Below are 26246 nucleotides of genomic sequence, written 5' to 3' on the forward strand. Positions count from 1 at the left end.
CAGGGGCGTCCAGGACCTTGACTATGCTCTGCTCAGTTCCGCCTGGGCACCCCCACAACGCCCAGGAGGTCCTTAAGCTTTTCCGTGCCCCAGGCTAGTTGGGACTTTGGGCTCAGAACGGGCCCTCATAAGGGCCCCTGAGAGCACATGACTCTTACAACCTGTCCCCCGGGCCAGAGACCGAAGTTCTGAGCGGCCTGCACTCCCAAGTGGCCTCTCAGCAGCCTGTCCGGGGACCAGGCGGGTCCTGCATAGAAGGTGAAGTATGAATAGCTGGCAGAATCCCTTTCCAAGTTTGGCTGGGACTCCAAGTCCAGAGCAGGTCACTGAGGCCACCACAGCTGTGCCCAAGCCCACCTGCTAAGCCACCTGCTGAGGGAGACCAGCAAGCCCAGGCCGTGGAGGCCGGGTGTGGAGGGGCTGCTGGAGGCACCAGAGCGGATTCCCTGAAACCTTCCCCTCCCACCAGGAAAGCAATGGGGGATTTCAAGGAGCAAGAATCTGGCCCAAGTGTGGATTCTGGACAGGGTGCGCGGGCTCCTTCCTAGGGAGTCTGCACACAGACGGCCGCAGAGGGAGACCCTGTGTGGAGGGCCCCCTGGCCCCTGAGAGCCTTCCCTGGAGCAGGTGCTGGCGTGAGGCAGCTGGGGGCAGGCGGGCAGCCTGGTCAAGGTGCTGGCCGCAGGACTCAGGTCCTCGCAGGGCTGGGCTCCGCTGACGCCATCTTTCTGGCAGATAACTGAGCACGTCCTCAGGCTTGAGGGAGGGGAGGCGTGGAAAAGCACAGGACGTTCTAGCAGGGCGCTTTGACCCCTGTGGCCACCCTGCTCCTTCTGGCTCACCACCCGTAGAATAGACCCTCCACCTCTAGAGATGCCGAGGCAAGCCGCGTCTCCCTGGGCTGCCTTCTGGAACATTCTGTGCCCTTCTCAGGATAGCTGTTTAGTAAAGACTGAAGTGGGTTTCTCATGTTGACTCCAGAGCTCAGGTGTGACTTTTGGAACCTGGGGTCCAGGTGACAGGCAGTGTCCTGTTGCTTGTTTTGCTGGTACCTTAAGGTTCTTCTGCCTTCAAAGTACAGCCTGAACCCCCAAACTGGGGCCTGGAGCCCAGAGGGACAGGCGTACATTCCTTCCAGGCATGGTGGAGAACACTCGGACCTCGCAAAACCAATGCTCTGGGGCTTTGCGGGCTCCCTCTCCCTGGAGGGGTGAGCTGGGGGGACGGTAGGCAGGGTTGGAAGGGGAGGTGGCACTTGTACTGGGGCCCAGGCACTGCGTGTCCCCTTACAAAGCCAGTCAGGAGACTTGGGGACTCAGTGGCTTTGCCATGTACTGTGGCATTTACTGGGGGCACCTAGGTGTCTAAGTCAGACACGCACCCTCACTATCCGTGCCGTGGACGAGGGGAACCCAAGAGGCGTCCCCAGGGTCCCTGCACGGCCACCAGTTGAGCCCCGTCTGAGTCTTGGTTGTTTTCAGAGGTGCTGCCACTGCTGCGTGCTGGGGCGGGCGGCCCAGGCCCGGGGCCAGAGCTGCGAGCCCAGCCTCATGGTCGGCTACCAGTGTGGGCTGGTGTTCCGGGCATGCTGTGTCAAGGGCCAGGAGACCGCAGACTTCACCCCTGGGGACGTTGGGGACCTCCAAGACACAGGTAACCTGCCTCTGCCCTCTTGGCTTGTTGGTCTGGGGTGTGGGTGTATGTTGGTGTGTATGTGCACGTGTGTGTACACGCACAAGGTTGACCTTCCCTTTCCACAGATGCCACATTCACGGATTCAACCAACCCCAAATCAGAAATATTGGAGAAAAAAAATTGCATCTGTACTGAGCACGTGTAGATTTTCCCCCATGTTATTCCCTAAGCAATAAAACAGAACAATATTTACTTAGAATTTGTGTTGCATGCACACCATAGCAATGCAGCCACATCAATGTTCATAGTGGCTCAACTCACAATAGCTTAGCTATGGAACCAACCTAGTTGCCCTTCAACAGATGAATGGATAAAGAAAATGTAGTGTATATACACAATGGAATATTATTCAGCCTTAAGAATGAAATTATGGCATTTGCCAGTAAATGGATGGAACGAGAATATCGTGCTAAGTGAAATAAGCCAGTCCCAAAAAACCAAAGGCCAAATGTTCTCTCCCATACGTGGATGCTAACATATGACAAGGCAAGGGAGGGAAGAATAGCAGTTCTTTGGATTAGACAAGGGGGAATGAAGGGAAGGGTGGAGGAATGGGAAGAGGGAAGACAGTAGAATGAACTGGACATCACTTTCCTATGTTCGTATATGAATACATGACCAGTGTGACTCCACATCATGTTCAACCACAAGAATGGGAAGTCATACTCCATAGATGTATAGTATGTCAAAATACACTCTACTGTCATGTATATCTAAAAAGAACAAATAAAAAATATTCCATTGTATATATGTGTATATATATAAAAATAATAAAAAACAAACCAACAACCCATATTGAGTTTATGATTTCTAAGACATAAGGTAAGGGTGAAGTCATAATTTTTAAGAGTTATCCATTGACTCACTACCATTTATTAAAAAGAATATTTTCTCCACTGTTTTGCCTTGGCAAACTTTGTAATAAAGCAAGTGCTTATACAAAAAAAAAAAAAAAAAAAAAAAAAGAAAAGAAAGAAAGAAAGAAAAAGAAAAAGAATTTGTGTTGTACTAGTGTTAAAAGTAAGCCAGGGCCTGGGGCTGTGGCTCAGTAGTAAAGCACTTGCCTCACATATATGAGGCACTGGGTTCGATTCTCAGTACCACATAGAAATAAATAAATAAAATAAATGTCTTAACAACTAAAAAAATATGTTAAAAAAATTTAAAAGAAAAAAAGAAAGCCGGGTGCGGTGTGCACGCCTGTCATCCCAGCAGCTCGGGAGGCTGGGCAGGAGGATTAAAAGTTCAAAGCCAGCCTCAGCAACTTAGCAAGGCTCTGAGGACTTAGTGAGACCCTGTCTCTAAATTGTATATATATATGGACTGGGTGTGTGGCTTAGTGGGGAAGTGCCTCCTGGGTTTAATCCCAGGTACTAGAAAAAAAAAAAAAGTAACCTAGCACACAGAGGGTACGCATAGGCTGCCTGCAAATCCTGCACCATTTTATACAAGGGACTTGAGCATCTGGATTTTGGTGTCCCTGACGGACGCCCAGGGTAGGTAGGGTTTTGCTTCTGGGAATTGACTTGTGTGATGTGGGGCTGCAGATCTAACTTCTGCAGGGGAGGCTGCAGCTGGATACCCAGGGAAGAGCCGGTGTTGCAGCTGGGGTCCTGGGGCCACCTGTGGCAGAACTCCCTCTCCTTGGGGGAGGTCCGTCTTTCTCTTAGGGCCTTCAACTGAGTGGGTGAGGCCCACCCACGTTCTGGAGGGCTACCCGCTTGACTCAGAGTCCCCCAACTTAAATATTAGTCTCATCTAAAAAGTAATTTTACAGCAACCCCTGACTAGTGTTGGAGCAGTCATCTGGGTTCCCAGGCCCGCCAAGGTGACACCAAATTTCCCCACCTCGGGCGTGTTTGCACACGCACTGTGGCTGCTTTAACTCGGCGCAGGCTGATTGTCCCTCACCCAGAGCCTCTGTCCTGGAGATCAGACCAGTGTGCACACAGGGTCCCAGTCCTGACAGGCACCCCAGGCCTCAGCTCCTGCATCTCTGAAATGGGCATCCTTGCGGCCCCTGCGTGCAGGGCTGGAAGGGCTGAGTGGGGAGTGGGCAGAGTGCCCGGCCTCAGGATTTCACCCTGCTGCCCCTGCTCTGTTTCTTGGATGAGCTCTGATGCTCAAGCTCACATGGCGGCACGCAGAGGCAGACGTGGCCTTGGCGTCCTGGCAGGAGCCCCCTCTCCATCTGGGGCCCAGGATGTGTGGCCAGAGGCTGGAGATGCCTCTCTTTCAAAGGACAGTCACTTGCCCAGCCAGGGGCAGGCAGCCCCAGGAGCAGCTTCCAGAGGGCTCCCAGCCGCGTGCTCCGCCCTGCCGCCCTTCTGCTCCCTTCGTCCTAAGCTCCGTGAACCGGGAGTGTGGGGTTTGGTTCCACCCTTCAGGAGACTTCCTGGTGTCTGGCCACCTCTCCCGCTCGCAGGGGCTTCCTGTGCCAGTGGAGAACCTGGAGAGGCGCCTCAGTCTGCCCTGCCCGCCTGCTGGAGGCCTTGGCCTGTCCCAGCCCTCTCTGGGCTTTGCCACTCTCTGTTGACCAAGGGGAAGGTGCAGGATGGCAGGGAAGCACTGCCCGGCGGGTGCAGTGGTGCCCACCTGTCAGCCCAGAGACCTGGAGGCCGAGGCAAGTTTGAGGCCAGTTGAAGCAACTCTGTGAGACCCTGTCCCAAAATAAAAGAATAAAATTTAAAAAGGGCCAGGATGTAACTCAGGGTGGCGTAGAGCACCCCTGGGTTCAGTCCCCAGTACCACAAACGAACAAAAAGGAAACCAAAAGGTAGTGCTCCCGGGTCTCTCTGTCAGGCCACCTGCCCTGTGACTGGGACCCCCAGGCTGTCGGTCCTGGGCCAGAGGGACCTGTCCTTCACGTTCAGTTTCAGTTTTTAGAGTCCAGGGCTGCCGGTCACATCAAGCTGACTTCTGTATTCCTGCTCCCCGGCTCCTGAAATCAGGTGACATTTCACAGTCAGCAAGCCCAGCCCTTCATCCTGTGCGGGATCCTCCTCCTCCGTCTTGCCTGCTTGGGTCCTGCCCCGTCCTCCCTCCAGTGGCACCTCCTCTGAGGGGCTTCTTCCTCGGCCATCACTGTGGCCTCCCTGCAGCTGGCATTTATGGTGGACCCAACTGTGCACTCCCCAGGGGCGGAGGGTGTGCGGACTGGTGTGGCCCGGCAGCGTCGGGGTGGGAGGCAGCCACCCACGATGCCTTGGGGCATCGTTCGCCAAGGCGTTGGCCTCAGCCGTGGGCTTCGCCAGGACCTGGGGGCGGGTTTCGCGCTGTAGGGAGGCGCAGGGGGCATTTGCAGAAGTTTTCAACACCTCTGACCGTGTCCCGGCGTGGGCCTGCAGTTAACGCCCTTGTGCCTTCGAGACAGTTAGCCACTTTTACGAGTAAAATTCTACTTTAACCAGGATAAAAAGTCTTTAGCTGCTTTCAGGATGTCTGAGTGGGTGCTCCTACTTGATGTTCATGGGAAGAGGGAGACACATGAGGTTCTTCTAAGGTAAGATGGGACCCTCTGGGTAACCTGTCTTGGTCTTTCCCCCTTAGCTAAGGTTTCTGAGGTGGAGGAGGAACAAGAAGACCCCTACCTGAATGACCGCTGCCGAGGTGAGGCCCCAGATCTTCATGGCCCTTCCGTGGAGACTTGATCCCAGGCTCCTGGCCCCGCCCTCCTGTTCCCCTTGTGTCTCCAGAGCTGGGCCTGGTGGGGCTGGTGGGGCTGGTGGGGCTGGTGGGGCCGGGGCCGGGGCGGCTGGTGTGAAAAGCCTTCCCTCTGCAGTGTGGCCTGGATGGTCCCAGACTCACAGGCTCTGGAGGGTGACTGTCGGTGTCCCAGAGGCCAGGAGACCCCAGGAGGGGCTGGTCATTTCTTGCCTTCCTGTCCCTGGAACCGCAGCCTCACGCCTTCGGAAACCTTCCCTTGTCTCACAAGGAAGCGAGTTTAAAATACAGGGGCCTCGTGGGCTTGTTTTCCCCGGGATCAAACTCTTCCTCTTTCCCGAGCACTGAGGCTTGTCTAGACTGGCAGGTCTGCTGCACCGGCACCCAGCGCCTGCCCTGTGGTTGGGGTGTTAATTAGGGAGCCAGCTTAATGACAAGGCGATGAGGTCAGGGTGCAGTGACGGGCAGCCTGGAGGCTGGGTGGCAGGATGGAGGGACAGAAAACCCCAGGAGGCCTGGAATCGCCCGAGGGGAGGGTCTTCCTGTGGGAGGGGCAGCTGGATCGCAGCAGCGGAGAGTGGCTTAGCACAGTGGCCAACACGTGAAGGGTGCAGACCCCCAGCCCGGCGCTGGGGGAGCAGGAGGGGCAGAGGGTCTGAGGCAGCAGAGGCTTCTGCCCTGAGATTTGCGCCCGAGCATCTTTGGCTGCCCCGTAGGAAGTGAGAATGGCAGAGGTGGCACCAGGGATCCACAGGGAAGCCGGGGGCTGCACCTCCACCTGCTTCCTCAGGGCCCAGGGCTGGCAGCAGAGGGCACCCCGTCCTGCCTGGTCCCTTGCAGCCCACTGAGGCCGAGCTGTGGGCTGCCTGGCTAGACCCCCGTGGTGCCCGGAGCCCGTGTCTGGCGTCAGTTGTCTGTGACCAGCCCAAACCAAGCTGGAAAGCCAAAGCCCTCTGGACGTGGCTGGCCGGCTCATGCTGGCTCTGATTGCAGGTGGTGGGCCCTGCCAGCAGCAGTGCCGTGACACGGGGGACGAGGTGGTCTGCTCCTGCTTTGTGGGCTACCAGCTGCTGCCTGACGGCGTCTCCTGTGAAGGTAAATCTCCATCGCTGTGCCTGGAGCCTGTGCCCGGGCCCGAGCCGCGCTGCCAGGGCCCCCATGGTGGAACCAGCCCGGGACTGGCTTCCCACACTCCCCGGAGCAGCAGGGTAGTAGCTTCTGGAAGGACACTGGTCAGAAGGATACGAACCCCAGGACTGGGAGAGGGCCCGGCTTTGGGGTCCAACTGGACTCTGAATCCAGGACCTGATGAGTGGCCTTGGGCGTGTCCCTCAGCCTGCCTTGAACCTTCCCCCAGCTAGGAGGTGGGGGAATGGGGAGAGGCTGCCCGCTTCATGGGATTCTTGGGGATCGCCTGACTCCAGTCCAGGGCCAGAACTTCCTCAGTCTACCACTTGGGAGGACGTGAGTCCTGGGGCTGGACGTGGTGAGAGCTGGTCAGGCAACCTCCAGGGCACAGCAGGGTGTGCTCATGGCAAGACCCAGCTCGGTTTGAGTGGGCAGCTTGATAGATCAGGAAGCCAGTTCCACCCTGGCTTCTGGAACGTTCTCTGGTGAAGTGCAGGGATCTGAAGTTCTTGCTGTACCCCGTGTCCCCGGAATCTCTCCTAGATGTCAATGAGTGCATCACAGGCAGCCACAGTTGCCGACTCGGAGAATCCTGCATCAATACCGTGGGCTCTTTCCGCTGCCAGCGGGACAGCAGCTGCGGGACTGGCTATGAGCTCACGGAGGACAATAACTGCAAAGGTAAAACCTTGCTGAAACCTCTCCCCGGTGTGGGCGGGCCTGCGGGATGGTGGCCTAGTGCTGGTCCGGGCTCCCTGGTGCTGCCCCCGTGTGGCTGCCTGGGCTACTGCCTCCTCATCCGCAGGAGGCAGTGGAGCCGCTGCTGACCCAGTACCCAGGGGTGCCATGGGGCAAGGGTGGAGAGCTGGTGCCAAGTTAACCATGATGGCACATTAGGGTTTAAAGCCTCTGTGCCTGGTCAGTTAAAAACAAGACCAGAGATGGATTTCAGGTGCTCACAGGTGCTTCTTACAGAAACAAACATCCCCCCCAAAGAAAACGATTACAGTTTTTGCACAATAGCTGGCTTCCCTCTGGTTCCAGCTTCCTTGAAGTTCAAAGCATAACCCTTTCTGCTGCATAAAAGCATGACATTTCTGGCTGCTGGACTTCCTGCCTGTCATTTGGCAGATAATTCTATGATGAGGACCTTTTAGAACGTAATTGTCTGAACTGGCCTTTGAACCCTCTGGAAGGACAGCACCACTTGCATTAAAACATCCATCATTGGATTATGAGGGTGACTCCAAAGCCAGGCACACTCTCCCATTGTCCGAGGGCCTTGGAGCAAGCTCAGGCTGCTCCAGCCCTCACAGTGGTGTGCTGACCCCTGAGCCTGGGCCTGGCCAGCTGCTGCACAGCCCTGATCCCTTCCCGATGCAACCATTGTTAATATCTGGAAGATTCTGAGCACTTCAGAATGAATAAGATATATAGAAGCTGTATTTATTGGCACTAAGAAAATGGCCTCATGACCTAAACATGCACTTTGTCTGAATGAGTCATGAGCTCTATCTGCCAGGAAAACGTCTGGCCGTTCATTGATAGCAGAACGTTCGCCTCCCAAGAGCCACAGCGGGGAAGGGCAGCGTTTTTAGTCTTCTGCAGCTTGAGCACCCTGTGCCTCCCTGAAACCCTTTTTGTGGGTGACCTCTATGTAGGAATGTTTGGGGTTGTAATCTGAATAATAAGCACTTTTTAAAAGCTTTCTTGTGATGTTGTGCAATGCTTCCAGCAGGACTCTTGCTAACAATCTCCTTTTTTTATGATGCACCAGATATTGACGAGTGTGAGAGTGGTATTCATAACTGCCCCCCCGATTTTATCTGTCAGAATACTCTGGGATCCTTCCGCTGCAGACCCAAGCTACAGTGCAAGAGCGGATTTATACAGGATGCTCTAGGCAGCTGTATTGGTAAGACACGCTGCCGCCAGAGGCTCGGCTCACCAGGCGGGGAAGGCCCAGCTGTGGCCACACCTGGAATTGAGGGACGCATAGAGCTTAGACCAGGGCTGGCAAACCTCTGTGACGGGTCCGACGGAAATCATTTTAGGCATGAAGGGCCATGTGGTCTCTGCACACTCAGCTCTGCTGTATAGCTCAAAGCCACAGATTATACTTGAACAGATGGGCAAGGTCATGTTCTAATAAAACTTTATTTACAAAAACTGGCCCTGGGCTACGTTTGGCCTCAGGGCTGTAGCTTGCTTGTCACTGGTTTGGATGAAAGAGTTTGGGGTTCGGATGCGAGGTCCCTGGTTTTAAACTGAGTGGCTCAGAACACTTGCTTCCTTCCTATGAGCCTCAGCTTTCTTGCTATGACACAGGAGCAGCCATGGTATCTGGCTCCAGGGCCCGAGGCCAAGGTGAGGCCTCGCTCCTAAAGCCACAGGTGGTGGGGCCCTCATGGACGGGGGACCCTGCCACGGCCATTTCGTCAGTTAAACGCTGTTTTACAGGAATACCTGGTGTTCGCAGTTGAGTTTGTAGAGACAGGAAGTAGTGTGGCCGTCTCCAGGAATGGCGGTGGGGGCTGTGGTTAGTGGGGTCAGCGTGTCGGTGTGGGAAGATGGAGTGGATGGTGGTGACAGCGGCAGGCAGTGTGAAGGTCTTTAGTGCAACCGAGCTGCATATCAGAGATGCTGAAGGCGGTCAGCTGTTACGGGCATTTCACCACAGTAAGAAATCGCTGAGTTAGTGTCAGGGGCAGGCCAGAGTGGACGGAGAGGCCATCCCTCGAGAGCCTAGCCTGACCTCGCGAGGCCTGGGGAGACGCTCAGGTGGGAGGACCGGTGTGGGGTTGGACCCACGTGCCCACTTCCGTGGCATCCAGCTGCTGCTCGGCTCCTCGTGGCCTGCTATGGCACCTGAGTCTGCTCAGCAGGCAGCAGCTCCAGGTCCTGCCTGGGAGGCTGCAGGTGCTGCTCGTGGGAACCCGGCCTCCCTGGGTGGCCTCAGCCTCCTCTGCAAAGCTGGCATTGCAGTGCGGACTTCTGTCGTGCTGCCCAACCTTCCCTACATCGGCTGTGCTTCCTTTCTCTTTGGAATGGAATTGAGAGCGCTTTCCTCCCACCCCTGTTCTCACCACCTCAAGTAAAGCAAGGGTGGCGGGGACCCTGGAGGGCAGGAGCCTCCACTGAGCCCGTCCCAGCCCTTTGTCCCTCCAGCCTCCCCTCCTTCCTGGGCAGGAGTGTCTGGGCCGTGGGGGCCTCCGCTGGCGGCCAGTCAGCCCCTAGCCAGCCTCTGGCCAGCGGGATGATGGGCTCGGCACTAGGGGCAGTGAGCAGGGAGGCTGGGGCTCCCAGGCCAGCGGGGAGGCGGGTCCTGCTCCGAGGGCTGCAGGGAGGAGGCTCGCGTCTGCTGAGGATGGAAACCCCGACTCGTGGCAGAGTCAGCATGACTGCCAGCAGGAGAGGCCTTTGCGGGTCTCGCACCCTGGGTGTCCCTCCTCAGGCGCACCCGCCGCGGGGGCCGAGGTGCAGGAGCAGCAGGAAGAAGGGACTGTCCCCTCTGGCCCCACTTGACTGGGGGAGGCCAGGGCCTGTGTCACAAGCCCTTCCGCAGGCCCCCACCGGGTCTGAAAGGAGACGTCCGGAGGCCCCAGCTCTCCAGGTCCCCTTAGCCCTGGGTGCTTCCGGGCTGTGTGCCCGTGCCCGTGCTCCCACCCCTCAGTCACGTCTGGCACCCATGGTTTAATAAACTGCCTCTTCTTATTGCGAAAGCCATCACATCTCCATTTATCAAGAGACAAACCTCAGCAGAAAAGAGGGCCTCGGAACTTGGGTTTCCTTATGGCCACAGGACTGGACTGTTCTGCCCCTTGCTTTGTTGCCTACTGGCCGGTATATTTAGGAATCATTTAACGTCAGCACATTCATTCATCTTTAAAGCAGTAAATCGCTACATCAGCAGAAGTTCTTCCTCGGGAGAGTGTGTCGAAGCAGAGGCAAGCTCCAGGGTCTGGCAGAGGGCTGCCAAGGCCTCTCCAGCCCTGGTCCCTCCTCTGCAGGCCCCTGGGTCTGCAGCTCACCCGCCTGCCGCTCCTCCCGGGGCAGCCTGATCTGTGGGGGGAAGCACTGACTCCCCGTGGCTAGGATCCATCTTCCTGGAGTTCTAGAATCCTCCCCAACCCGCTCCAGCCACAGCCTGCAGCAGGGAGCCTGCCTGCTGTCAGGGCCTGGGGCTCAGGGGCCTCGTCCAGTGCGTTCAGGTTGGTCCCCGGGGCCTTGAGACCGTCTTGTCTCTGCTAGGTTTTCTTTGTTCCTCTTCTCGAAACCTCTCCCTGCCCTCTGCATCCATTCTGCCCTGGCTGAGGAGGAGAGTAAAGGCCAGGTCTGGTCCACACCTGGCCCACGTGTCCAAGGGATGTTCCCAGGTCCTGGGGCAGCAGAGGTTCCACCGAGTCTCAGAGGCACCTGGCCAAGCAAAGCCAACAGCAACCTCGATGACTGGGACGCCGGGCTTTTCCCCGGTGGATCCCTGATGGGCAGGTTGTACCATGTGACCCAACCTGTGGGATCGCTTAGATGGATTTGTTCTTTGTGTATTCACCCTCCAGTTCAGTTACTCCTTCATCACCTGACCCTGTGGCGCTCTCAGGCCCGGGGATCTGTTCTATGAAGCACGTGATGTTTCTAGGGACACCACCCGGAACAGAATTTGGGAAACAGATCTGAGAGGGGCAAGCAAGCTCAGGGGGAAGGCCCCTGAGGGCCAAATAGTAACTACCAACTTCTGTGCCCCTGGTCTCTGTGGCCAGCACGCAGGCCCTGCAGTTATGGAGCAAGTAGCGATAGGCAGTCTGAGAAGGAGTGGGCCCAGCTGTGTGCCAATAAAACTTTATTTACAAGAACAGGCAGTGGGCTGGATGTGGCCCAGGGCCTGGGTTTGTGACCTTGGCGTAAGGGACCCGGCACTGGTTGGCAGGCCTCCCTGGCTCTAGGCCTGGGCTGTAACCCCACAGTCCTGCTGTGAAGTGACCTGGGAGTCCCTTGATCTCTCTAGGTCCTGGTGTCGTGGTGTAGAGTGCAGACAGTAATGCTGGCTATGGTGGCCAGGGTGAAATGGACAGAAAAGTTCTGACAAACTGCGAAGCAACACACTCTGTGCAGAGCCCACCCCAGGGTTGGGAGGAAATGGCCGACTGGCGGGGGCTTGGCCGGCAGGAGCCCAGCCTCTTTCTGACTGAAGCCGCGGGTCTTCTGCCATCCTTGCCCTCTCCTCAACCCCCCACACCTCAGGCTGTTCTGACCAGGAGATTCTAAGAGGTGACCTCCCCCAAAGGAGGTCCTTCAGGAGGATTCCCCTAGTGCAGTCTCGTCTGTGTGTTTTGACATATTTGAGTGTCAGGAGCGAGCTGAGGCGTTACTTCCTGGTCCCCACTTCCCATGTGTCCACTAGAGGTGCGGCCAGGGTACCCACCTTGGAGGCGTGTATGCCCTGGGATGGAGACTCCCAGGCAGGGAGCTTAGGGGACATCACTTCCCTGCTGACCTGTGTCCACATGGACCCCGTGACACAGATGGGGACCTGGGAAGGTGGCCCTGTGGAAGTGGCGCTCAGAGACGTGACTATCAGGCAGATGAGGGGCCTGGGACTCTGGAGGTGGGGACCCAAGTGGAGCAGCAGGGTGCCACAAGGCTCAGAGGACTGGCCAGGTGGGCTGGGGAGGCAGGCAGGGCCAGCCAGTGACCAGAGGCACCTGGAGCCTCTCTGGGGTCCAGAGTGTTGGCGCAGTGGGGAAGGTCACCTCTGCCTCCCTAGCAGCATGCTTGGGGAAGGGGCTCCGTCCTCCTGAGTGGACTACGTGGTACAGGAAGGCCAGCAGGCAGGTTCGGGCCAGTGCAGTGGAACTGGAACATGGTGGTGTTGGAGACCTGGGGCAGGAAGAGGGGCCAGCAAGGGTATTTGAGGCTGGGTGTGCTTGTGAAATTTGGGACTAGGTGGGAGGGAGCCATGTGGTTCAAGGTGGAGGGATCAGAGCCTCCATTTGTGGTTGGGAGAGGGGTGGGCGGGAAGAGGGTCTCTGGAGAGCCACGGCTGGGCTCCTGGACGCCCTCCACATGAAACTGTTGTCTTCCTCTTGTCGCCCACAGATATCAATGAGTGTTTAAGTATCAGTGCCCCTTGCCCTGTGGGGCAGACATGCATCAATACAGAGGGCTCTTACACGTGCCAGAAGAACGTGCCCAACTGTGGCCGTGGCTATCATCTCAACGAGGAGGGAACGCGCTGTGTTGGTTGGTATTAAAAAAGAAAACAAGTCTGAAGTTGATTTTTCTCCCTGCTTCCAGCACACCTCCTCCCTTTTCGAGAAGGGGAGTGAAGCCTCCTGCCTGTCAGTCTATCTCTATGCCCATGTCCAGGCACAGGCCTTTATTGTTTTGCCTGGACCATTGCAGTAGCACACCAGCTCATCCCCTGCCTCCAACCTTGTCTCCCTCAGTCTTCCCAACACTGTCATGCCTCCCTGTTCACAGCCCTTCAGCTGCTCCCCGTGGGTGACAAAGCACAGATGTTCAAACAGATGCTTTCAATTCAGTTATCTTGAGATGGCTTCAACTTCATGAGCCTAGTAACCCAGATGAAATAGATCTTGGCACTCCCCAGATGGCGTAGCGTCCCTGGCCTTTTGCTCGTATTCTTCTGCCTGCCTGCTCCTGTGTCTTTGGCTCTGGGGTGGTCAGCCATCCCAGACCCCGGCCAGGGAAGGGGTCTTCTTCCCCGTGACTCCCAGGACACTCTCAGTGCCTGTGTTCCCTGGGCACCTCTGCCTGCAGAGACTCACGTGAACCGGCCGACGCAGGCGCGGGGGGTGGGGTGGCGTGGGCCACAAGTCACCAGAGAGCAGTGGTGCCGCCGGCCGGGGTTCAGCTCCGTGTGCTGAGGCTTCCCCACGTCTCTGTCTCTCCGCAGACGTGGACGAGTGCTCCCCGCCGTCCGCGCCCTGCGGGAAGGAGCACCTCTGTGTGAACTCCCCCGGCAGCTTCCGCTGTGAGTGCAAGGCCGGTTACTATTTCGACGGCATCAGCAGGACGTGTGTGGGTACGTGGTGTCCTTCAGGCCTTGGGGAGCCAGCCAGCTGCCACCACACAGGACGCGGTCTGTGTCCACTGGAGTGACTCGGTGCCACCCTCATCTCAAAGCCCAAGTGCAGGCAGAGTCCCAGAGCCAAGGCCCCAGCCGGGACACCACTGTAGCTCCAGAGCGGTCACCCCACTGCAGGCCGCCCTTGAGGCCCACATGCAGTGAACCTGTCCCCACCGCAGGGTGGGGGTTCAGCTCCACCCGACTGCCAGGTCCCAAGAGACTCGAGCCCACGTCTACCGTGGCCGACGTGCCCACGATTTCCCAGGATTCTCCACTGACCTGCAGAACCCCAGGGCCAGACAGGTGCCCAGGGCAGCAGGAGCCAAAGATGACCCGGAACGGGGTCAGCCCTGCCCGTCCCCAACCAGGGTGCTCACCGAGGCCACCAGCAGCCCCCCTCCACATGCCCTTTGCCAGATCCCAGATCCCAGTAGACCCTCCCTGTGGGCACCGGGTGGAGGGCCCGTGGGCGGGCACCCGTCCACACGTGGCTCCATGGCAGGACACAGGGCCTGGCACAGGACGCCAGCTATCCCGCTCTGTGTGGCACGAGTCACTTTGCCTCTGTCGCCAGAGCTGAGTGACAGGTGGGGCACCGGCTGTGACTGCCACCGGGAGCAGGAGGGTGGGGTGGCCCTGCTGCAGGTGGAGGTGCCCTGAGCCGCCCCCTCTTTCAGACATCAACGAGTGCCAGCGCTACCCCGGGCGCCTGTGTGGCCACAAGTGTGAGAACACCCCGGGCTCCTACCACTGCAGCTGCTCGGTGGGCTTCCGGCTCTCGGTGGACGGCCGATCCTGTGAAGGTGAGTGTCGCGGGCAGGCAGACCCCGCCTCCGCCCCCCATCCGGGGGCCCAACCGCGTGTCTCCCCAGCACATGCGGAGTGGCCTGCTACCAAGGGGGGTGCCCGCAGGGACTGCTCCTTAGCGGACGCGCCCCTCCCCTGGTCCTCCAGTAACGCCCGTCCTCAGAGGCTGTTCGGGATGTGGCTGTGTGCAAGGGGCGTAGAGACCACGGGCCCTGCTCTGGTGACCTTGGGGACGACTGACCTCATCCTGCCCGGGCGTCCTCACAGGGAAAGCGGGTTGGCATGTGAAAGAGGAGCAGAAGCCAGGCCCTGCGTGGAGGCAGTCCTGTCCACATCAGCCCACCCGGGGACAGAGGGCGCCAGCTCTTAATGCCACGCAGCACTGAGGGCAGGTGGGCCGGGTCCCGCCATGGTCACTGGGATTGGCCGGCTACCACCGCTCGCCAGCCTCCTTGGAGTTGGGTCCTCCCCTCCCACAGCCCGGGAGGCAGGTCCTAGCCTTCCTCTGATGTGATTCCGAAGGAAAGGCTCCCAGGTCCTTGGAGAAGATGCTCCTGGGCCGAGGGACAGAGAGGACTTGGATTTGCAGGACTTTCTGCAGTGAATGGAGGCGAGGGCAGTCGGGCCCTCGGGAAGAGTGATCTCCTCCAGCAACACGAGCTGTCCCAGGCAGGCCGCTGCAGGGCGTGGGGTCCTCACGTGGGGACACAGCCGTGCACCGCTAGCAGCCGTGCCAGATGGGCCAGGTCTGCTGCAGTGGGGGTGCACGGCGGCCTGCCCTGCTCAGAAAGCAGTGTCCTGGCTGCTGAGCTGTCCAGCCAGGGGCCCGACCCATGCTCGGTGATCCGAGGGTGTCACATCTCATGCAGGGACTCAGGGAGCGCTTTGGACGGGCCCTGGCAGTGCCTCACGGTGCCCGCCATCCCCGGCTGTGTGTGGCGCAGTGGCTCAGGGGTAGACTCAAAGCATGGCAGGTCTTCAAGACTGAATTAAGCAGGATCCCTGACTGGGAGGTGGCTCTGAGGAGCACTGGCCTGCGTGCATGAGGCCCTCTGTGGGGGTCCCGAGGATGGAATGAGCTGGAGCCTGTGATGAGCTTACCCCATGCACAGGACCAAGAGCTGGCTGCGTGGGACCACTGTGTCACCTCCGTGGTTGCCACTGTTGTTGTTGTGATTGGCGTGCCTCCCGATCACCCCACGTGACTGGAAAGTGGACTTTCATACCTCTGCTCCTGGACCATACTGTGGACGGGAGCAGGCCTGGCCAGCCTTGCCGTCCTGTCCCCTGGGCCTTTATAAGCTCCTTGCCTGGGCACGTAGCAAGAACTCGGTTCCTGCACCGGGAAGCTTGTCTAGGGCATGTGGAGACCACACTGGGCACAGGTGAACAGGGGAGCCAGGAGGGCAGTGGGGGCCGCAGAGATGAAGCCTGGGGTGAGAGGCTGGTGGACATTCCTTCCTGCCCTGCCCCAAAGTAGCCAGAAGTCACTATGAGAAGCACCTTCTGGGCCAGAAGTGGGCAGCCTCGTCTCTGCAAGCTTCGTGGTAACTAGCAGGCCTTTCCGACCCGTCTGTTGTCACCTCTCCACTCTGCTGCCATACCACAGGCAGCCCTGGGTCAAAGTAAAAGAATGTGCATGGCTGTGTTCCAACAAAGCTTTATTTACAAAAACAGCTGGTGGACTGGACTTTCCCCATGGTTGCTGATCTCTGCTGTGGCAAAGGGGGCAGTGAGCAATAGCCTGGAGTTGATGAGTGACCCCGTGAGCTCAGAGCAGTGGAGTGTCAGTTTTGTCCCATGGACTGGGTCACATGTGCCGTCTTCTGTTTAAGATGATGTCCGGGAGGCAAAGCAGGAGGACAGGATCAAATTTCCACTGGAGAACCAGAGCAAATTCTGGTGCCTAATGGGGCCTGGACCTTGGGCTGTCACATTGTCCTGGTGGAGATGGCATGGCCTGATGTGGGCAGTGACAGGGATGGAGATTCCATGAGAGGCTGGCAGGGGGCCTTGCTCCCTCTCTCCCTGTTCCTGTGGGCCGACCCCGGCAGGTTGCTGGTCCTGTGACTTCCGCCTCCGTGTGTGGGTGGCGAGGGTGCCGGGGAGGCTGCTGTGATTGGCGCCAGCAGTGACCTGGGGCCCTCTCCTCCTAGATGTGAATGAGTGCCACAGCAGCCCCTGCAGCCAGGAGTGTGCCAACGTCTACGGCTCCTACCAGTGCTACTGCCGGCGAGGCTACCAGCTCAGTGACGTGGACGGGGTCACCTGCGAAGGTGAGGGCCCCCTCCTGCTGGGGAGGGCACCTGGCCGTCTACGCCATGGCCGCGGACCTTCCCCTCCGCCCCGCGGGGCGGGGTGCTTCGTCCCTCTCCCTCTAACCGAGGGTTCCTTGAAGACACTTTCCCAGTTGGGAGCGAGGTTGGGAGAGGCAGCGGACCCTCCCGATTGTTCTTAATGCACCTGCGGGTGTGACCAGTAGGTGTGCTGAGACCGTGAGCTGCGGGTCACAGGGCTGGGTGCCCTTGGCAGCCCTCAGAAGACTGGACTAGGCACCAGCTGCCTTTAGGGAGTCCTGGCCCTGCCTCCCTCCTGGGGCCTGAGCGTCCCTCTGTCACGAGGGGCTGGTCCCCGCCCCAGGCTGTTGGAGGGTCAGCCAGATGAGGGCTCACGAGCCCACGGGGCTTGAGGCTGACTGCAGTTACGCTTGTCACTCCAGGGTGAGCCCCTGATCCAAAATCCAAAGCGTTTGAGCACTTGCGTGGCGCCATGGTGGCAGGTGCCAGCCTGTGGGTGCGCTAGGAGGCTGGGAACGTGAGCAGGGAGCGTGTGCAACATGCATGGATCTCAGGGTCAGGCTTGGCCCAGTCTCACGGAGTCTCGCTAAGGGAATGGAGTGCCCAACTTCGGGCACACCTGGGGCGCTCGGGGCCCGAGCACTGTGGATAAGGGGTGCTCGCCCGTGCTTTCACGTGAAGGGTTTTTCCTTAGTGACTGTGCTCCGTGCTCCCTCTCCCCTCTTCTGCCTGCACACTGCACACTGTGAACTTGCTCTGGGACCCTAGGCTAGTCGCATCCCCTCTCTGTGCCTCAGTTTCTCCCTCTGACATGATGATCTCTGAGGCCACCCCCACCCGAGCACCCTGAGGCCTCTGTCCAGCTCACCCAGTGTCGCTCCCCTCTGCACCCCAGCCTGGCCCCTGCGGGGGTCACTGTGGCCACGGCGGGGCCTGGGATGCTGAGGGTGGACTCTGCCCTTGCAGACATCGACGAGTGTGCCTTGCCCACCGGGGGCCACATCTGCTCCTACCGCTGCATCAACATCCCTGGAAGCTTCCAGTGCAGTTGTCCCTCATCTGGCTATAGGCTGGCCCCCAACGGCCGCAACTGCCAAGGTGAGCCTGCAAGTGTGTCCTCAGACACCAGGTCCTGTGGTCGGGCTGCAGGGATGTGCTTCCCCCACCCAGTGACCACAGCACAAGCAGGTGCATGGGAGGGCGTGTCCTGGGGCCGATCCATTGCCCTCTCTCCCACGCCCAGGCCCCCAGCACCTTGTCCTTGGTCGTGTGAGCCCCAGGAAGACCCTATTGCAGGAGCACTCTGCCTGGCCGTCCCGGGAAGACTGGCCTAGGGACGGTCAGCCAGTAGGAAGAGGCCCCAGTGCCCATGGTCTCTGCTCCGCAGCCTGGTGCCTTTCACGGGGTCACTGCACACACCCTGGCTGTGGGCCAGGCCTGGGCTGAAACAGGTCTCAGAGGCCTGTCCCGAGGAGCTGGCTGCGGGCTGGTGTGTGGGGTGTTTGAGGACACGTGGCTCTGAGGGTCTGGTGGGCCGGCGCTGGCTCCAGCATGGGCTAGCAGAGGCCAGGGGAGCCCATTCTGTGCTCTGACCCCATTTCTGAGAAGGCCTATGACCTTTGACAACCGAGAGGAGCTGAGTGAGCTCTGGTGCTTGTGAGCCTTGTTCCTGGCTTGTGCCGGGCCACCCAGGAGCAGCCCCGGAGCTGAACCCAGCCCCCTGCTCCATGTCTGGTCATGGAGGTGACCCATCAAAGGTGGGCAGGGGCCCCGCATTTCCACGAGGGACCTGCTCGGTGCATCTGGGGTTGGATGGGATTCTTCACTCGTGTGACTCCAACGCAGCAAATGGCTTCCCCTCCTGGCCTGGTGCCCACCGCAGCCTGGGGTCCTGCCCAGATGCAGCAAAAGCACATTCCTGAGCTGACTGGAGACTGTTGTTTTTGCCACCAACTATCAAGGCACTTGGCACCTCGTAACAGATGCCTCCCAGGCTCCGGGACGTCCCCAAGCCCCAATATTCGGCTGCTCTGGCGTGGCTGGTGGGGCTCCCCACATGGGCCTCTCGCTGTGGTGCCCCAGGCTGCACAGCAGGAGTCCCCGCTGTCCTGCTCCACCAGTCCCACCCCAGGCCCAGGGCAAGCAGGGTCCCTAACCCCTTGAGCCCCGGCGTCCTCTTGTTAATGGGCTGGTGGCTCTGTCCTTCCCTCCTAGGAGGTAACGCGCTGCAGTGAGCCCAGGGTGTACTGAGAGCTGGGGGGTTAGCGCCTGACTCTGGTGCCGCCTGCCTGGGTTTGAACTCAGCTCCGCCGCTTAGAGCATGTGACCTCGGGCAGCCCCCTGAGCTCTGAGAGCTCTCCCAAGCCAAGATGGCAACAGCACCTCTGCCCAGAGTCACCCCGCTCCCCTGCTCCCTCAGCCCCGGGGCCAAGAGCATTAGCAAACTCCCGAAGACTGAGTGTCCCGAAAAAGGGGGAGCTGGCGCCAGGTGCCCCTGCAACCCAGGGCAAGGGTGGTGCGATGCCTGTCCTCCCTGGCTAGCAGGAGGCCTGGGCACCTCTGTCTGGGTGGGGACAGCTCCCCTGGCCTCTGCCTTGACCTGCTGCCCGGGGTCTCCCACAGACATTGACGAGTGTGTGACCGGCATCCACAACTGCTCCATCAACGAGACCTGCTTCAACATCCAGGGAGGCTTCCGCTGCCTGGCCTTCGAGTGCCCCGAGGGCTACCGCCGCTCCGCAGACACGTAAGTCCCTCGGGCCTGCTGTCCTGTCTGCGTCACCCTCCCGGAGGCCCCGCTCTGGGCCTGGGTGGGTGTCTGGGAGCTGTGACTTCACGCTTCCGGGGGGGCCTTGGGGATCAGGTGCACTCTGGTTCTCAGGCCCCCAGGGCCGTCGAGACTGGTCTCAAGAGGCCCAGGGGTCTGCGGACACGCCCTCAGGTCGAGCCTGTGCCAGGCCAGGCAGAACCTCTGCTCGCCCGCGTCCTAGTGCGGAGCCTTGGAGCTCTCTGGGCCTCTTCCTCACTCGTACTGCGCAGATGTCAGAACAGGCTGATGCGGTGGGGCTGCCAGTGATGACTGTCAGTCAAAGCCCAAGAGCCGGTGTGCCTTGCCGGGTGTCGTAATTGTGAAACCCCCGAAAGCCAGAGTGGCTTGTGGGAACAGTGCGGAAGATTCCGTGTCCTAAACCTGAGGCTGTGTGGCCATGTGTCATTGGCAGCTCTCTCTCTCCCTGGCCACCAGCATGTCCATGGGGCCAGTCACCAGGACTCCAGGCCGTGGTTCTTGCCTTGACCACCATCACCACTAATTTTACTGAGTCTCATTCAGTCATTTGCTTCTGGAAAAGCTCTGTGCTGGGAGCGACCCAGGAGTGTGGGCTCCTCAGCCCCTCTGCCCGCGGGAGGCAGCTGGCCGGGCAGCCTGGGTTCCCAGCTGTGACCTGACCTTGAGGCTGTCTTGGGCCCTTGGCCTGTGCCCCTCCTGCTTGAGGGACAATGTCTTCCTTTGACAACACAGGGGCCCCAGTGTCCTCCACTGGCCCTGGGCCCACGCCCCTCCGCTGTCCGGCAGCCCCCGTGCCTGGTGTTGGGGTGCCTGCTCACCCACCGAGGCTCCCTGAGCTGCCGTGCTGGCCCTCGGAACCCCGGCCCTTCATGTCCATCCTGTGCCGTCAGGGAAAAGCCACTTCACCCCTGGGTGCAAGTATGTTGCACCCCAGAGAGCGCGTGGGTCACCTGGTGACTGGCGGGCAGTGGCGGCGCTTCTCTGAGGCATCGGGAAGGCCTGTGTCCTTCTTCTGTGGCTGCGCGGCCACTCCTCGTAAGTTCGCCATCTTTCCGGAGCCTGTCAGCATCCGAGTCTGAGGATTCTGGAAGGCCAGCCATGGTTGCAATGCTGACTTCCAACACACAGGCAGCCACCAAACCCCAGGAAGAGCAGGCTCCCGCGAGGGCTCGTGGTCTCCCGCGCCGAGGGCAGGAGGCTCGCCCCGCTCGCTGAGGCTGCGTCTGCCAGGGCAGAGGCGAGCTCCCGGGTCGGTGTGCCGAGGAAGCCGCCGCCCTCGGCGCGGGGGAAGCCGTTGCTGTTGGGCTGGCCCAGTGAGGACAGGTCCCTGTGAGGACAGGGACCCACGCAGCCCTATCCCTGCACTGGCTTCTCGGTATATGTGCAGAACGTCAGTGCTCAGGCAGCTGCGGTGGTGCATGTCTGATCCCAGAGACTCGGGAGGCTGAGGCAGGAGAATCACCATTCAGCGAGGCCCTGTCTCAAAATGAAAAGGGCTGGGGACGCCACTCAGTGGTAGAGCACCCCGGTTCCGTCCCCAGTGCCATCGGTGCTCAAAGAGTGTGGGCAGCCTGCTGGGCCAGGCGCACGTGCAGGTCAGGAGCAGCCCTGTGGACGGGGCAGCACTGGCACGGGCTCGCAGCGGAATGGGTGTTCAGCCAGAGACCGGCGTTCCACCCAGGGAGGGGTTGGTAGCCAGGGGCCTGGTCTCGCCCTCCTGTGGCTTTAGCAGCCTGCCCCTCACCGGGGAGCTAAGAGGGGGCTCTGCCATTCTCTATAGTAAGGGCTGGAATTAAGTCCCCCACTTAAAGATGGGAGCAGGGAGGATGCTCCAGCCGTGGGAAGATGGCCGTCCCCCAGTGACTCCTGTCTCCTTGTGACTGTCATCTTACCACCTGTGCCACCCAGTGGCCTGCTCAGAGGCTGGGGAGAAAGATGGACTGGGAAGGGTGGGGGACCTGGGCAGCTCCCCTCCCTGGCAAGGACTCTAGTCAGGGGGATGCAGGGTGCATTCCGGAACCTCGGGTTCACTTGGGTTTTCCTCTCAGCTCAGCCACTTCCAGGTCCGCTGGCCCTGGCAGGTCCCTGAGCTCCTAGGAACCTCCCTGTTCTCAGCTACAAGGTGTGGAGGTGATGTCCTCTTCCAGGTTGCCCTAGTTGACTGTGACCGTGGGGAAGGGCCTTCCCCTGCCTGTTCGCTGGCCCTGGTGGGTGCAGGTGGGCGCCCTCACATGCTACCCCCGCCGGTGTTGTTGGGTGAAGGGACGGTGTGTCTCTGGCAGCCTCTGGTGTCCAGGCCTGTGCAGGCACCTGTGAGGACAGGACCCACAGAAACCCATCCCCTGCTCTGGCCCAGCATCAGTGCGTGGGCAGACGCACTGCCGCACTCGGCTTCCAGGTCCGGCGTCCAGGCCTGAGGGGTGTGTGGAGAGGGGAGGGCCTGCACCGGGACATGGCAGGGCCAGCTTCCAACCTGGCCTCTCCTGGCCCTGACCCTCCTCGTGCTATGGTCTTAGGGCAGCCTCTGGGCCTCGAAGGGGCCCTTTCTGTTCCCATAAGGTGGCATCATGCTTACTGCTTGGCCAGGTGTTGGGGTCATAGGTGACGAGCTCCCGGGGGGCCCAGAGGAGTGGTGGCAGGGGTGTGCACAGCGAGCACCCCGTCCCTGTCCTAGGGCACCCCACGTAAGGGTACAAAGGCACTTTTGAGTAGCACTGCTGGCTTTGCTCGCTGCTGCCCCTGTGTGACTGGGAGACGAGACGGGCCCAGGGAGGCACAGGGCTTGGGGCCATCCTTGCCGCACTCGGGGTCTCGGCTCGGGTTTGCTCTGTGGTCGGCCCCTGCTGTGGAGCTGCAGTCCAGGGGGAGCCCAGCGTTGGGTGTGGAGTGGGGACCGGCCTGGACTCCCCAGTTGTGTCACGGGGGTTGAGACCCACTCGCACCCACCAGGGGCCGCTCTGGGCCCACGGGAGTGCAGGCTGACCCGAGGGAACCGTTCCTTGCCCCGGGTGAACGCGCGACCCCGGCCGCTGGACGGGGCAGCCTTCTCCCAGCACTGCTGCCCCTGGGGGGGCTTCGTCTCGTGGCCCCACTCCCTTCTCATCAGAAAGCCCGGCTGTTAAAGGACTTGTTATCTGACCTTTAGAAATCAAATTTTAAATCTGAAAAGGCCTGGCTAAGAAGGGCCCAGCAGCCAGCACTGGGCGCTCGGTGGGCACTCGGCACAGGCGGCTCATTTAGGGGCCTCTGTGGGCAAGATGTGAGGACAGGCCTCTCTCCACCGCCTTCCTCTCTCTGGGTCTCAGCCCTGGCCACATGCAGCAGGGCTTGCCTGGGGGACTCGCCCAGGCTGTTAGGGTCCTGCCCAGCGCCCCGCTCCCCACGAGAGGGGTTCCGGGCTGCCCCGAAGCCTTCCATGGGCCAGGATCATTCCCCACGTCCCCTCGGTGGTGCCAGCCCAGATGCCGGGTGGTTGCAGAAGCCTGTGCGGGGCCAGGATCCTCGGCGCCACGTCTTGAAGGAGGGGCACCCGTGAACAGCTCAGGCCTGGGAGGGAGTGAGGCAGGGCTAGCCCTCCGTGGCCCCTCTGCCCTGGCCGGGTCCTGACAAGCACCTGAGCTCAGGGAAACGTCAGCAGGGACGCTGACCCTAGTACCAGACAGCCTGGGGTTACTGAGTGGCATGCTCCCAAGAAGGAGGGACTGGAGGGCTTTTAACCTCTGGTTCGTGGTGACTCTGATACTTCACAGGACTTGGGATGCTACAGTCAAACGTACTGAACAGGAAAGTGGGAGCCCAGGATGTGTGGCCGGGATGTGTGGTAGGACGAGGGAGCACTAGCACCTGCAGCCTGGCCCCCATGCTGGGCAGGGCTCCCTGACAGACTCAGTGACAATGGCCTGTCCCTGGTGGAGGCCCACTGGCTGACAAAGGTTTGAGAGCCATTCTGAGTGTGACACGCAGCTTGCCAGGTGTGGTGATTATGATTTGGAGGCCGTTTCAGTAAGTTTGTGACAAAGCAGGACAATACCACTGACCAGGAAAATCAAGGACAAGGTATCCACACAGAGAGCATTTACAAAGCCCACGATAGGGGCTGAGCCCTGGGTTGGGCATAGGAGATAAAGCTGGAGAGCCACAAGGCCACCCTTGGAAAGTGAGTGGTCTGGAAGGATCAGCCAGAAATGCCTTGTGTGTGGAAGGGCTCTGATGGTCTGGGTGTGGAAAACGCTGGGAAGAGGGGCGTCCGGCTTCCTGGTGAGTGGTGGTCAAGGGAGCTACACCAGGACTTGTGCACGCCTCGTGTTCCTTGCCTCCCACATGCGTCCTGTTAACGCTTCCATCTGGCAAACCAAAACCCCATCCTCAGCTGGTGGAGGAAACCCAGGACAAGCGAGAAAGAGGACATCCCACAGGGGAGACCCCAGTGCTCCCTGCTGACCAGGCCCATCCAGGCCATTCTGAAGGAACGGGTGGGGTGGGGTGAGTGTGTAGGTGTGTTCATAAAGGTGTTGAGAGGACACAGCTAACTTTGAAGCTCAAAATCGCCACTTACCACAGACCACCAGGTCTGGACCAGACACATCTTCATGAAACTTTGCCTTCCCATCTGTAGATGGGGGGACTGCTGGGAGACAGTGAAGAGAGCTAGCGTAAGGAAACCCCTGGTGTGCACGGTGTGCTGCCTGACACCATAGGGACGCACAGTCCATGGACCCCAGCCACCTGCCCAGGTTCCACCACCTTCTGGCTCCTAGCTCCTCTGAAGCTCTGTCCCTGAGATCTCAGGTCATGTGGAGCACTCCCGTTCTGTCTGGAACTGGGTGTCTCAAGGGGCGACCACCCCTCAGCAGTGCCTTACCAGCTTCTTTTCCTACCTCTGGATCTGGGCTCCCTCCCATGCAGAATCCCCCTCTCCAGCGTCTCTAATCCCCATGTGTCCTGTGCCATGGAGTTCATTCTGGGGCTGTCCTTTCTGAGAGACAGAATGGTAAATAGCCAAGTAAAGCAAAGGCTATCTGCATTCATAAACAGCCTTGATACAGGATGAGCCCACTCACAGTAGGTGCCAAATGTAAGGTGAATGCGTGGAACCCAGTCAAGCCCAGTGACTTGAAAAGCCAAAAGGGAGATGTGATGAAAGCCAGGAAGGAGGATGCCTCTGCCCGGAGAATCCAAATACAGTTAAGATGGCAGAACTTTCTGGGAAGTGCTCAGTCAAGTCCTATGAGGCTCCACACTATGGCTCTGCTTTCTAAGTTCTGGTCATACTGCCTTCTGAGTGTGAGGAGCCTGGAGTATGGGACACAGAAGATAGTTCCTGTCACAGGAAGTTCAGACCTATCTCCATTTTGTCATAGGAAGTTAGGACCTATCTCCATCTAATCAGAGGGAATTAAGACCTGTCTCCATCTTGTCATAGGAAGTTAGAATCTGTCTCCATCCCGACCCAGGAAGTTAGAACCTGTCTTATCTTGTCACAGGAGTTAGGATCTATCCCCATTATGTCACAGGAAATTAGGACCTATATCCGTCTTGTCATAGGAAGTTAGGAACTACTTCCATCCTGACACAGGAAGTTAGGACCTTTCCCCCTCCTACCACAGGAAGTCAGGACCTGTTTCCATCATGCCATAGGAAATTAAGATCTGTCTCCATCTTACCACAGAAAATTAAAACCAGTCTCCATCTTGTATCAGAAAATTAGGACCTGTCGCCATCTAGTCTCAGGAAGTTAGGACCTATCTCCATCCCACCACAGGAAGTTAGGATCTGTCCTCATCCTTCCACAGTAGTTAGGACTTTTCTATATCTTATCAAAAGGAGTTAAGAACTGTTCTCCATCCTGCCATAGAAAGTTAGGACCTATCTCCATCCTGTCTTAGGAAGTTAGGGACCTATCTCCATGTAATTAAAAGAAGTCAGGATCTGTATTAATTGTCTATAGGAAGTCAAGACCTGCCTCCATCTTGTCACAGGAAGTTAAAACCTATCTACATCCTGCCACAGGAAGTTAAGACCTGTCTCTGTCTTGTCACAGGAAGTTAGGACCCGTTTCCATTCTGCCAATGGGAATTAAAACCTGTCTCCCTCTTGTCATAGGAAGTAAGAACTGGTCTACATTGTATCACAGAAAATTACGACCTGTCTCTATCCAGCCACAGGAAGTCTTGACCTCTTTCACAGGAAGTAAAGACATGTCACCATTGTGGCAGAGGAAGTTAGGACTGGTCTCAATACAGTTACAGGAAATCAGAAACTCTCTCCATCATGCCATAGGAAGTTAAGACTGGTCTCCTTCTTGTTAGGGGAAATTAGGACCTGTCACCATCCTGTCACAGGAAGTTAGGACCTGCAGCCATCTTGTCAAAGGAAGTTAGAACCTTTTCCCATTTTGTCACAGGAAGTTAGGACCTTTCTCCATTCTACAACAGGATGCTAAAACTTGTCTCCATATTGTCTCAGAAAATTAAGACCTGTCTCCATTCTGCCACAGGAAGTTAAGATCTGTCTCTATCTTGTCACAGGAAGTTAGGATCTATCTATATCATGCCACAGGGAGTTAGGACATGTTTCCATACTGCCACAAGAAGTCACCTGTCTCCTTCTGTCACAGAAAGTTATTACCTGTATCCTTCTGTCACAGGAACTTAAGACCTGTCTTCATCCTGTCATAGGAAGTGAGGACATGTCTCCATCCTGCCACAAAAGTCTGGACCTGTTTTTACCATACCATAGGAAGTTAAGATCTGTCTTCTTTTTGCCTTTTTTTAAGGCA

General features: G+C 58.6%; 1 protein-coding gene across 2 annotated transcripts in view; it reads left to right on the forward strand.

The window, feature by feature from the left end:
• Fbln1 (fibulin 1) overlaps positions 1 to 26246 on the forward strand; it is a 74915-nt gene that overhangs the window by 18311 nt on the left and 30358 nt on the right. For both annotated transcript variants that reach the window (XM_047550729.1, XM_047550730.1), the window contains exons 4-14: positions 1482 to 1653; positions 5245 to 5304; positions 6352 to 6453; positions 7030 to 7167; positions 8264 to 8401; positions 12583 to 12726; positions 13403 to 13531; positions 14254 to 14379; positions 16540 to 16659; positions 17647 to 17778; positions 19303 to 19426. In XM_047550729.1, coding sequence (XP_047406685.1) covers positions 1482 to 1653; positions 5245 to 5304; positions 6352 to 6453; positions 7030 to 7167; positions 8264 to 8401; positions 12583 to 12726; positions 13403 to 13531; positions 14254 to 14379; positions 16540 to 16659; positions 17647 to 17778; positions 19303 to 19426 — 1385 coding nt within the window. The remainder of the gene's footprint in view (positions 1 to 1481; positions 1654 to 5244; positions 5305 to 6351; positions 6454 to 7029; positions 7168 to 8263; positions 8402 to 12582; positions 12727 to 13402; positions 13532 to 14253; positions 14380 to 16539; positions 16660 to 17646; positions 17779 to 19302; positions 19427 to 26246) is intronic.

The sequence above is a fragment of the Sciurus carolinensis genome, chromosome 4, assembly GCF_902686445.1.
Source record: "Sciurus carolinensis chromosome 4, mSciCar1.2, whole genome shotgun sequence".
Taxonomy (NCBI): Eukaryota; Metazoa; Chordata; class Mammalia; order Rodentia; family Sciuridae; genus Sciurus; species Sciurus carolinensis.